The sequence below is a fragment of the Oncorhynchus clarkii genome, unplaced genomic scaffold (genome assembly GCF_045791955.1).
Source record: "Oncorhynchus clarkii lewisi isolate Uvic-CL-2024 unplaced genomic scaffold, UVic_Ocla_1.0 unplaced_contig_14128_pilon_pilon, whole genome shotgun sequence".
Classification (NCBI taxonomy): Eukaryota; Metazoa; Chordata; class Actinopteri; order Salmoniformes; family Salmonidae; genus Oncorhynchus; species Oncorhynchus clarkii.
In genome coordinates this window covers 72,501-86,063 of record NW_027258073.1, presented here as the reverse complement: position 1 = coordinate 86,063, position 13,563 = coordinate 72,501, and the positions used below count along the sequence as shown (strand labels likewise).

General features: G+C 46.3%; 1 protein-coding gene across 2 annotated transcripts in view; it reads right to left on the bottom strand.

The window, feature by feature from the left end:
• The window catches only part of LOC139395217 (cdc42-interacting protein 4 homolog), a 38,510-nt gene extending 31,441 nt beyond the window's left edge, over positions 1-7,069 (bottom strand). For both annotated transcript variants that reach the window (XM_071142863.1, XM_071142865.1), the window contains exons 1-2: positions 6,844-7,069; positions 37-152 (exon numbers count right to left, since the gene is read on the bottom strand). In XM_071142863.1, coding sequence (XP_070998964.1) covers positions 37-152; positions 6,844-6,867 — 140 coding nt within the window. In that variant the 5' untranslated portion in view covers positions 6,868-7,069. The remainder of the gene's footprint in view (positions 1-36; positions 153-6,843) is intronic.
• Positions 7,070-13,563: the final 6,494 nt, after the last annotated feature.

The window sequence follows — 13,563 nt, the reverse complement described above, 5'->3', positions numbered from 1 at the left end:
TGTCAGACAGACAGAAACAGACAGACAGACAGACACCTGAGTTGCTTGGCGTAGTTCTGTTCTATCTCGGTCCGTTCTCTGACAAACTTCACATATCGGTCCACCAGATCCAGTCCTGACTGGGTGTGTTTATCAATACCATCATACTGGTCCTACAGACAGGAGAGACAGAACAGGGTTAGATACTGGACTGATATAACACACTCCTCTATACAGTAGTAATATAACTACTAGTTACTGATATAACACACTCATCTATACAGATGTAATATAACTACTAGTTACAGGACAGGAACACTGCTCCTCTTACATCACTCCACCAGCCAGTTGTACAGGTATATCCTCTTCACTATGTATCCTACCCTGGTCTCTGTCTGACAGACAATCTGCTATCTACGGGCTGGGTTGAGTTCACTCTCACTCACACACTCTGACTCACTCACTATGTAGGTATGTAGGGATCTCTGTGTCTGAAGTCCATGGTGACTACAGATAGACTCTCCTCAGAGACAGACAGACAGACTCTCCTCAGAGACAGACAGACAGACTCTCCTCAGAGACAGACAGACAGACTCTCCTCAGAGACAGACAGACAGACTCTCCTCAGAGACAGACAGACAGACTCTCCTCAGAGACAGACAGACAGACTCTCCTCAAAAACAGACAGACAGACTCTCCTCAGAGACAGAGACAGACTCTCCTCAGAGACGCAGATAGACTCTCCTCAGAGACGCAGATAGACTCTCCTCAGAGACGCAGATAGACTCTCCTCAGAGACGGAGATAACCTCTCCTCAGAGACGCAGATAGACTCTCCTCAGAGACGCAGATAGACTCTCCTCAGAGACGCAGATCGACTCTCCTCAGAGACGCAGATCGACTATCCTCAGAGACGCAGATCGACTCTCCTCAGAGACGCAGATAGACTCTCCTCAGAGACGCAGATAGACTCTCCTCAGAGACGCAGATAGACTCTCCTCAGAGACGCAGATAGACTCTCCTCAGATCTAAAGTATTGCCCTACTACTAACCAGGCCCACTAGGGTTCTGGTCTAAAGTAGTGCACTATGTTGGGAATATAGTGCCATTTGGGATGTGGCCATGTACTAAACAGAGCTAATGATCTGAATAGAGGTGATTATACAGAACACATTTACTACAGTCATGTCCTCAATACTACATCTGAACCAGGACAGAGAGAGAGAGAGGTAGGGAGAGGGAACGAGAGACAGGGGGGTGAGACAGAGGGAGGGGACGAGCGAGAGAGAAAGAGAAAGGAGAGAGAAAGAGAGAGAAAGGAGAGAGAAAGGAGAGAGAAAGAAAAAGAAAGAGAGAGATAGAGAGAAAAAGAAAGAGAGAGAGAGAGAGAAGGTGAGAGAAAGGAGAGAAAGAGAATAACATTTCAGAGACACTTATTGGGTCAAACCTAGTATAAACTCTGTCTAGAGACTACTGCCGATATACACCTAGTGTAACCTCTGTCTGGAGACTACTGCCGATATACACCTAGTGTAACCTCTGTCTGGAGACTACTGCTGATATACACCTAGTGTAACCTCTGTCTGGAGACTACTGCTGCCTCTGCTCTGATAAGAGGTCCAGACCTTAGTGGCGCCGGTCTTTCTCTACACTGGCCCTGTAACATTAAGGTCTCTGGTTCAACCCCCAGTCTGACTGCTTGTCCCCAGTAAGACGCTGCCACAGGATAATCCCCCTGGTCATCATGTGTTGGAACTTGGAACCCTGCCCCTGTTCTGTTCCGTTGTGTTCCGTTGTAGCTGAGGTTTGGGTTACGTCCTAAATCGCACCCTTTTCCCTACACAGTGCACTACCTCGGCTCTGGTCAAAAGTAGCGCACTAGCATATAGGGAATATAGTGCCAGATTTGGAACGCAGACCTGGTCAGGTTCCAGCTGCAGGGGATTCAGAACAACAGCCCAGCCCGTTGGAGAGATTTAAACATGCAACCTTATTTCCTTTCCTCTCTCCTATCAGTGATCTAACACAACTAGACAGGGTTAGATTCCATGCCATAGATTCCACCTACCAGAGCAATGATGTAAACTGAGGGAGAACATTATACAGAACACATTTACTACAGTCATGTCCTCAATACTGCATCTGAACCAGGACAGAGAGAGAGAGAGAAAGAGAGAGAGAAAGAGAGAGAGAGGTAGGGAGAGGAGAGAGAGAGAGGAGGAGAGGAGAGAGAGAGGGGGAGAAGAGAGGAGGAAGAAGAGAAGGGGGAGAGGAGAGAGAGAGAGGAGGAGAGGATGAGAGGAGAGAGAGGAGGAGAGGAGAGAGAGAGAGGAGGAGAGGAGAGAGAAGAGAGAAGAGGAGAAAGAAGAGAGGAGGAAGAAGAGAGAGAGGAAAGAAGAGCAGTGAGAGAATGGGGAAAGGAGGAGAGAGAGATAGGGGAGAGGAGAGAGAGATGGGGAAGAGGAGAGAAAGAACATGATGACATCATCATCATAACACTGAGTTCACCTATCAGCCAGGAGAGTCCCTGTCCATTGAAAGGGTTAAAGGGGTACCTTGGGATTTTGGCATTGTATCCCTTTCTCTACCTCCCCAGAGTCAGATGTCCTCATGGATATCATGTTTGTGTCACCGCATGTAGTTTGAAGGAAGCTGCTAAGAAACGTAATTACTAACTAGGATTAGAGCAATGACTGGAAGACTATGGGTGTTAGCATTGGCCCACTAAACTACCTCCAACGTCCCTCACACTTCACACAGACGAATGGGATCCATGAGTTCATCTGACTCTGGGGAGGTAGAGAAAGGGCCTCAATGCCAAAATCCTGAAGTACCCCTTTAAGAGAGAATAACTACAAGGGCTGATGGGAGAATTTATGTCCAAATGGCCTCCTATTCCATACATACTAGACCAGAGCCCAAATGTCCTCCTATTCCCTACATACTAGACCAAAACCCATGGGCCCAAACGGCCTTCTATTCCCTAAATACTAGACCAGAACTGAAATGGCCTCTTATTCCCTACATACCAGAGCCCAAATGACCTCCCATTCCCTATATACTAGACCAAAACCCATGGGCCCAAACGGCCTTCTATTCCCTAAATACTAGACCAGAACTGAAATGGCCTCCTATTCCCTACATACCAGGGCCCAAATGGCCTCCTATTTCCCATGGGTCAAAATGGCCTCCTATTCCCTACATACTAGACCAAAACCCATGGGCCCAAACGGCCTTCTATTCCCTAAATACTAGACCAGAACTGAAATGGCCTCTTATTCCCTACATACCAGAGCCCAAATGACCTCCCATTCCCTATATACTAGACCAAAACCCATGGGCCCAAACGGCCTTCTATTCCCTAAATACTAGACCAGAACTGAAATGGCCTCCTATTCCCTACATACCAGGGCCCAAATGGCCTCCTATTTCCCATGGGCCCAAATGGCCTCCTATTCCCTACATACTAGACCAGAGCCCCATGGGCCCAAAATGGCCTCCTATTCCCCATGGGCCCAAATGGCCTCCTATTCCCCAATGGGCCCAAATGGCCTCCTATTCCCCATGGGCCCAAATGGCCTCCTATTTCCCATGGGCCCAAATGGCCTCCTATTCCCCATGGGCCCAAATGGCCTCCTAATCCCCATGGGCCCAAATGGCCTCCTAATCCCCATGGGCCCAAATTGCCTCCTATTCCAAATGGGCCCAAATGGCCTCCTATTCCAAATGGGCCCAAATGGCCTCCTATTCCCCATGGGCATAAAATGGCATCCCATTCCCTACATACTAGACCAGAGCCCAAATGGCCTCCTATTCCCTACACACTAGACCAGGCCCCAAATGGCCTCCTATTCCCTACATACTAGACCAGAGCCCCATAGGCCCAAATGGCCTCCTATTCCCTACATACTAGACCAGAGCCCAAATGGCCTCCTATTCCCTACATACTAGACCAGAGCCCAAATGGCCTCCTATTCCCTACATACTAGACCAGAGCCCCATGGGCCCAAAATAGCCTCCTATTCCCCATGGGCCCAAATGGCCTCCTATTCCCCATGGGCCCAAATGGCCTCCTATTCACCATGGGCCCAAATGGCCTCCTATTCCACATGGGCCCAAATGGCCTCCTATTCCCCATGGGCCCAAATGGCCTCCTATTCCCCATGGGCCCAAATGGCCTCCTATTCCCCATGGGCCCAAATGGCCTCCTATTCCAAATGGGCCCAAATGGCCTCCTATTCCAAATGGGCCCAAATGGCCTCCTATTCCAAATGGGCCCAAATGGCCTCTGATTCCCCATGGGCCCAAATGGCCTCCTATTCCCCATGGGCATAAAATGGCATCCCATTCCCTACATACTAGACCAGAGCCCCATGGGCCCAAAATGGCCTCCTATTCCCCATGGGCCCAAATGGCCTCCTATTCCCCATGGGCCCAAATGGCCTCCTATTCCCCATGGGCCCAAATGGCCTCCTATTCCCCATGGGCCCAAATGGCCTCCTATTCCAAATGGGCCCAAATGGCCTCCTATTCCAAATGGGCCCAAATGGCCTCCTATTCCAAATGGGCCCAAATGGCCTCTGATTCCCCATGGGCCCAAATGGCCTCCTATTCCCCATGGGCATAAAATGGCATCCCATTCCCTACATACTAGACCAGAGCCCCATGGGCCCAAAATGGCCTCCTATTCCCCATGGGCCCAAATGGCCTCCTATTCCCCATGGGCCCAAATGGCCTCCTATTCCCCATGGGCCCAAATGGCCTCCTATTCCCCATGGGCCCAAATGGCCTCCTAATCCCCATGGGCCCAAATGGCCTCCTATTCCAAATGGGCCCAAATGGCCTCCTATTCCAAATGGGCAAAAATGGCCTCCTATTCCCCATGGGCATAAAATGGCATCCCATTCCCTACATACTAGACCAGAGCCCAAATGGCCTCCTATTCCCTACATACTAGACCAGAGCCCCATGGGCCCAAAATGGCCTCCTATTCCCCATGGGCCCAAATGGCCTCCTATTCCCCATGGGCCCAAATGGCCTCCTATTCCCCATGGGCCCAAATGGCCTCCTATTTCCCATGGGCCCAAATGGCCTCCTATTCCCCATGGGCCCAAATGGCCTCCTATTCCCCATGGGCCCAAATGGCCTCCTATTCACCATGGGCCCAAATGGCCTCCTATTCCCCATGGGCCCAAATGGCCTCCTATTCCCCATGGGCCCAAATGGCCTCCTATTCCCCATGGACCCAAATGGCCTCCTATTCCCCATGGGCCCAAATGGCCTCCTATTCCCTACATACTAGACCAGAGCCCCATAGGCCCAAATGGCCTCCTATTCCCTACATACTAGACCAGAGCCCAAATGGCCTCCTATTCCCTACATACTAGACCAGAGCCCAAATGGCCTCCTATTCCCTACATACTAGACCAGAGCCCCATGGGCCCAAATGGCCTCCTATTCCCCATGGGCCCAAATGGCCTCCTATTCCCCATGGGCCCAAATGGCCTCCTATTCCCCATGGGCCCAAATGGCCTCCTATTCCCCATGGGCCCAAATGGCCTCCTATTCCCCATGGGCCCAAATGGCCTCCTATTCCCCATGGGCCCAAATGGCCTCCTATTCCCCATGGGCCCAAATGGCCTCCTATTCCAAATGGGCCCAAATGGCCTCCTATTCCAAATGGGCCCAAATGGCCTCCTATTCCAAATGGGCCCAAATGGCCTCCGATTCCCCATGGGCCCAAATGGCCTCCTATTCCCCATGGGCATAAAATGGCATCCCATTCCCTACATACTAGACCAGAGCCCAAATGGCCTCCTATTCCCTACACACTAGACCAGGCCCCAAATGGCCTCCTATTCCCTACATACTAGACCAGAGCCCCATGGACCCAAATGGCCTCCTATTCCCTACATACTAGATTAGAGCCCAAATGGCCTCCTATTCCCTACATACTAGACCACTCATACTCCCTACATTCTAGACCAGAGCCCCATGGACCCTGGGTCCATGTTCACAAAGCATGTCAGAGTAGCTCTGCTGATCAGGGACCAGGTTCCACCTCTTATTATTCAGGGTCTAAATAAAAAGGCCAAACTGATCCTGGATCAGCACTCATACTCTGAGGCGCTTCGTGAACATGGGCCCTGGTCAAAAGTAGTGCACTATATAGGGAATGGGGGTTTGCCACGTAGGACATAGACTGTCTGCTTAGAGTGTGTGACCTGACTGAAACCCTACTTACAAGCCTGACTGGCCTGTGGCCTATTGTCCTTTTGATTCAGATCTAGGATCAACGTACACTACCATCACTCCACGAGTTGGATTATCTCAAAACTGACCTTAGACCAGTGTCTAACTCCATTCTAGTACTCCCCTGGTGAGATCAGACTGCCCATAACCATCCTGACAATATGGTTCACCGGAGTTGGTTCAATAACAGTTCACACCTCGTCACCGCACGCACAAAACACGAGTAATTCAATAGTATCTCTACAAACCAACTAAATGTTATGATAACATCAATGACTTGCTCATACGTTGAATATGATCATATGGGTTGTAACTAGTTTATATGCGGATGCTGGACAACAACAACAAAAATGGATCTATTACAGAAGCCTAACTAGCTAAGTCACCTTTAAGAGGTCAAGGTATGCAACATTGCGAAATAACAGCCGCCCTCAAGCTACAAGCTAATTTAGTCTACTTGCCGTGAGTTGTCATCAACTTTGTTAGAGTTAACAGTTGACAACAATGTCAAAGGCATGTATTATTTTTGAGACAGCAAAAACAATCATCTTCTCCAGGGAATTTGCTGTTATTGTGTAGCTAAGGTTACTGTAGCTAGTGCATATGTCCTTACCCAAAGATCCGTCCCCCAATCCATGTTTTCAAAGTTCCCACCTACAGAAAAAAAGGAGGCTTTCTATCAATCTTTATTTCCCAAACTCTTGGAGGATCCACAAACTTTTGTCTAGAGAGGGGAGATGTCGGAGGAAATGTCGGGAAGTTGACGCCTCAATCATCCGTTCCTTCAAGGGAAAGAAAAATATTTTCGCCCGGTCGTCTTGAAACTAGTTTTGGTCGCAAGACAAGAGAGGGTGGGAGGATTCGTCACCAGTCTTTCCAGATTTCATGTCGCGAATGTTTCGCCTGGTCTTAAAGGAGCCGAGGTTCATTCTTTGAAGTGTCAAGGTTTATACCAAAATGGGAAACACATGTATACATTTTAATGTTACATCTTAAATGTTGCTTATTTACCTTTGTGTAACGTACTACTTTTGCCTAACCAATCTAGGAAATCTGAGTGAGTAGTAGGCTGTAAAATGATTTATTTTCATGTTAGCTACATGCATTCATTCATTACTACAACCATTACAATAATAAGCAACTAATCTACCATTACTGTTAAAATCAATACCACGACGACGAGCCTATGATTACGATAAAAACGATAACCATTCCTGTTATGAGAATCTCAAGAGGACTGAACCATTTGCCCGTTGGCCACACTTTTAGAAAGCCCAGAGAACTTGGTCGTTACCAGCTACCAGTCATAAACCCCGATTATTTTTACAATTCCTCTTCCTTAAATATGATTTTAAAACTAACCTTAACCACACTACTGACCTTATACAAATATTTGTTTTCATGAATTTGTAATGATATAGCCCATTTTGACTTTGTGGGTGTGTTAAATAGTGGACACCGAGGCGGTCAACATCAGTAGGTGTGCTGCGGCCCCGCCTCTCTCCCGTTTTACCTGTTTTCCAGACAGGTTCTACAGCACACCGGTTTACGGCTCAAGTCTGACAGGAAGTGGTTGTTTCTGGTATTACATGCCCCAGTATATCACTGCAACTGACGCCCACACATATCCCTCAATAGTTCATAAGAATTATCTTCATTTTATTCTTAAACCTTTATTACAGTATTATTTCCCCTTCATAGAAAACTAAAGCAGTAATGTGCACGTTTTATTTACAATCTAATATAACATTTCATATTACAGTTTTATGGAAAGCCTCTCTCTTTTTTTATCATTCTTAATGAAATGTACATAAAAACCTGGATAAATCTTATCTGAGTCAGACAAAGATATTCATACAATAGGTAAGATATACAACACTCTTGCAGAGAGCCTATCCAACTGACAATCTCTGAGAAAATAATATAAACTATTGGAACCAAGACTTAAAAATAACAAACGAAATTACAGTTAACGAAAATGAACACTTAATCCAGTATAAACTAATGTCCACTCTAAAAAAATGTAGGGGTTCAACAAGGGTTCTTCTAAGATCCTCAAAGTTCTTTGAAGAACCTTAGGGTTCTTGACACTGAAAATGCCCCCCAAAAGGTTCTTCTAACCCTAACCCTAACCCCAGGAGATTAGTTGGTGGGGGTTCTTGAAGGAACCTAACTCCCCAACTGAACCTAACTCCCCAACTGAACCTAACTGCCCAACTGAACCTAACTGTCCAACTGAACCTAACTGCCCAACTGAACCTAACTGTCCAACTGAACCTAACTGTCCAACTGAACCTAACTGCCCAACTGAACCTAACTGCCCAACTGAACCTAACTGCCCAACTGAACCTAACTGCCCAACTGAACCTACCTGCCCAACTGAACCTAACTGCCCAACTGAACCTAACTGCCCAACTGAACCTAACTGTCCAACTGAACCTAACTGTCCAACTGAACCTAACTGCCCAACTGAACCTAACTGCCCAACTGAACCCAACTGCCCAACTGAACCTAACTGCCCAACTGAACCTAACTGCCCAACTGAACCTAACTGCCCAACTGAACCTAACTGCCCAACTGAACCTAACTGCCCAACTGAACCCAACTGCCCAACTGAACCTAACTGCCCAACTGAACCTAACTGCCCAACTGAACCTAACTGCCCAACATTTGGATTTGAATTTCAAAGGACAGCAGGTGCAGATCTCCTCAATTGAAGGTTTGTCCCTTGTATGATCTACATTGATGTTGTTTTATGATGATACCATCTATCATTTCATATTTGTGCAAATCTTTCTAAAAACCAGAAAATAGACACAATTCAATGGATATCAATCAACAAAGAGGTAAGAATATGTAGGCTATAAGAATATGTTGAAGGCTATAAGAGTATGTTGAAGGCTATAAGAGTATGTTGAAGTCTATAAGAGTATGTTGAAGGCTATTAGAGTATGTTGAAGGCTATAAGAGTATGTTGAAGGCTATAAGAGTATGTTGAAGGCTATAAGAGTATGTTGAAGACTATACGAGTATGTTGAAGGCTATAAGAGTATGTTGAAGGCTATAAGAGTATGTTGAAGGCTATAAGAGTATGTTGAAGGCTATAAGAGTATGTTGAAGGCTATAATAATATGTTGAAGGCTATAAGAATCTGTAGGCTATAAGAGTATGTTGAAGACTAGAAGAGTATGTTGTAGGCTATAAGAGTATGTTGAAGGCTATAAGAGTATGTTGAAGGCTAGCTGTATTGGGGGGAGATGACTGAACTGCTCACTTGTGTGTCTGTGTCTGCAGGTAAACAGACAAGGAGGCATGCAAAGGTATGTCAATTGCAGTGGCAACCCGTCGTGCAGTGGCAACCCGTCGTGCAGTGGCAACCCATCGTGCAGTGGCAGTGGCAACCCGTCGTGCAGTGGCAACCCGTCGTGCAGTGGCAACCCATCGTGCAGTGGCAACCCGTCGTGCAGTGGCAGTGGCAACCCGTCGTGCAGTGGCAAACCATCGTGCAGTGGCAACCCGTCGTGCAGTGGCAGTGGCAACCCGTCGTGCAGTGGCAACCCGTTGTGCAGTGGCAACCCGTCGTGCAGTGGTAACCCGTCGTGCAGTGGCAACCCGTCGTGCAGTGGCAGTGGCAACCCGTCGTGCAGTGGCAGTGGCAACCCGTCGTGCAGTGGCAGTGGCAACCCGTCGTGCAGTGGCAACCCGTCCTGCAGTGGCAACCCGTCGTGCAGTGGCAACCCGTCGTGCAGTGGCAACCCGTCGTGCAGTGGCAGTGGCAACCCGTCGTGCAGTGGCAACCCGTCGTGCAGTGGCAGTGGCAACCCTTCGTGCAGTGGCAACCCGTCGTGCAGTGGCAACCCGTCATGCAGTGGCAACCCATCGTGCAGTGGCAACCCATCGTGCAGTGACAACCCGTCGTGCAGTGGCAACCCGTCGTGCAGTGGCAGTGGCAACCCGTCGTGCAGTGGCAACCCGTCGTGCAGTGGCAACCCGTCGTGCAGTGGCAACCCGTCGTGCAGTGGCAACCCGTCGTGCAGGGGCAACCCGTCGTGCAGTGGCAACCCGTCGTGCAGTGGCAACCCGTTGTGCAGTGGCAACCCGTCGTGCAGTGGCAACCCGTCGTGCAGTGGCAACCCGTCGTGCAGTGGCAACCCGTCCTGCAGTGGCAGTGGCAACCCGTCGTGCAGTGGCAACCCGTCGTGCAGTGGCAGTGGCAACCCGTCCTGCAGTGGCAACCCGTCGTGCAGTGGCAACCCGTTGTGCAGTGGCAACCCGTCGTGCAGTGGCAACCCGTCGTGCAGTGGCAGTGGCAACCCGTCGTGCAGTGGCAACCCGTCGTGCAGTGGCAACCCGTTGTGTTTTGAGCCCCAGATCTGTAGGGGGAAAAAAAAAACTTTCCTGTTTTGCATGTTATTTTGGCATTAATACGGGTCACAGATCAGTTTGCAAACCATGTAAAAAATATATATAATTAAGTTAATAAAGCCACATACAGACATTTTCTCTTTTTTGTTTTCTTGAGTAAGGCAGCTCCAAAATGCAGGTGTTTCAGCCTAGCTCAGTGCTTTCGTGGTGGTGGGGCGAGCCAGCAGAAAATATGGAGCGTTGCGCCGTGATTGGCTCAGTGTTCTGTCACTCATGGGGACACTAGGTCACTGGCAAGTCATAAAGGTAGAACACGAAAATTCAAGCCCCTTGGGTGCTGCCATAGTTACATTAGAAGTGGACATCCAAGAAGGCTCAAGGTCATTTTCCACAGATAAAATGACGTTAAATCACGTTATATCTACCGTAGCTTTGATTGGACTGATCATGTCAACATCATACTTTCAAAATCTTAGCTAGCAGTCATCATCATGTATCAAGTCAACAATCTACTGGCAAATCCTTTTTAATCCTTGTCATATGAAGATAAATAATGAAGAGAAATTATAGATAAAACGTGTCGGTGCTCATCGGCCATTGGACATAAACATTACACAACAAGTTGGAAATCGCAAATTCAACAATGAGTGGTTTGGAAGGAATCAGTGGCTAACTGCAAGCATTGCAAAGCAATCATTAGCCTGCTATTCAGTGGAGTGGCTGTGTGGTCCCAAGTCTAAGATTAATGGTCTCTTTTCCTAGTTTAAAATAATAAACATTCACCATTGGCCATGCTGTCAATGAAGCATGATTTGTGCCACGCTCAAAACAACTGTTATCTCAGAACTACAAAATCTGACTTTAGTGAGTTCAAGACAACTGGGAACTCGGGAAAAACGAGCTACGGAAAACTTTCATCCAAATCGGAATTGTACATTTGGAACTCGGGCCTCTTTCTAGAGATATGACCTGAAGATCACTTGCGTCATAATTCAACCTTGTTTTTTTTCTTCAGTTGTCTTGAAAGCACCATAAATCCAGAGAATGCCAGACATTGATGGCAAAGTTTGCCACTAAAATAATAATAATAGGGGAGGGGAGGTTGTTAAAACATTTACCCGAAAACATTCTTCAAAAGGTTCTTCAAAAGGTTCTTCAAAAGGTTCTTCAAAAGGTTCTTCAAAAGGTTCTTTGGGGATCCATTAAAAGGGGTTCTTTGAAAAACCCCTTAAAAAAAAACCTTTTAATGGATCCTCGAAGAACCCGAAGAATATTTTGGGGTTAACTGTGGCTTTTTGATGAATATGATGATGGTGATGAATATGATGATAATGATGATGAATATGATGATAATTATGATGAATATGATGATGGTGATGAATATGATGATGAATATGATGATGGTGATGAATATGATGATGAATATGATGATAATTATGATGAATATGGTGATGATGATGATGAATATGATGATAATGATGATGAATATGGTGATGATGATGATGAATATGATGATGATGATGATGAATATGGTGATGATGAATATGATGATGATGATAATTATGATGATGATGAATATGATGATGGTAATGATGAATATGATGATGAATATGGTGATGATGAATATGATGATGAATATGGTGATGATGAATATGATGATGATGAATATGATGATGATGATGATGAATATCAAATCAAATGTATTTATATAGCCCTTCTTACATCAGCTGATATCTCAAAGTGCTGTACAGAAACCAAGCCTAAAACCCCAAACAGCAAGCAATGCAGGTGTAGAAGCACGGTGGCTAGGAAAAACTCCCTAGAAAGGCCAAAACCTAGGAAGAAACCTAGAGAGGAACCAGGCTATGTGGGGTGGCCAGTCCTCTTCTGGCTGTGCCGGGTGGAGATTATAACAAAACATGGTCAAGATGTTCAAATGTTCATAAATGACCAGCATGGTCGAATAATAATAAGGCAGAACAGTTGAAACTGGAGCAGCAGCACAGCCAGGTGGACTGGGGACAGCAAGGAGTCATCATGTCAGGTAGTCCTGGGGCATGGTCCTAGGGCTCAGGTCCTCCGAGAGAGAGAACGAGAGAAGGAGAGAATTAGAGAACGCACACTTAGATTCACACAGGACACCGAATAGGACAGGAGAAGTACTCCAGATATAACAAACTGACCCTATCCCCCCGACACATAAACTACTGCAGCATAAATACTGGAGGCTGAGACAGGAGGGGTCAGGAGACACTGTGGCCCACTCCGAGGACACCCCCGGACAGGGCCAAACAGGAAGGATATAACCCCACCCACTTTGCCAAAGCACAGCCCCCACACCACTAGAGGGATGAATATGATGATAATGATGATGAATATGGTGATGATGGTGATGATGATGAATATGATGATAATGATGATGAATATGGTGATGATTATGATGATGATGATGATGAATATGATGATGATTATGATGATGATGATGATGATGAATATGATGATGATGATGATGATGATGATGATGATGATGATGAATATGATGATGATGATGGTAATGATGATGATGATGATGATGGTAATGATGAATATGATGATAATGATGATGAATATGATGATGATTATGATGATGATGATGATGAATATGATGATGATTATGATGATGATGATGATGATGAATATGATGATGATGATGATGATGATGATGATGATGATGAATATGATGATGATTATGATGATGATGATGATGAATATGATGATAATGATGGTGATGATGATGATGAATATGATGATAATGATGATGATGATGGTGGTGATGATGATAATGATGGTGATGATGATGATGATGGTGATGATGATGATGAATATGATGATAATGATGATGATGATGATGAATATGATGATGATTATGATGATGATGATGATGATGATGATGATGATGATGAATATGATGATGATTATGATGATGGTG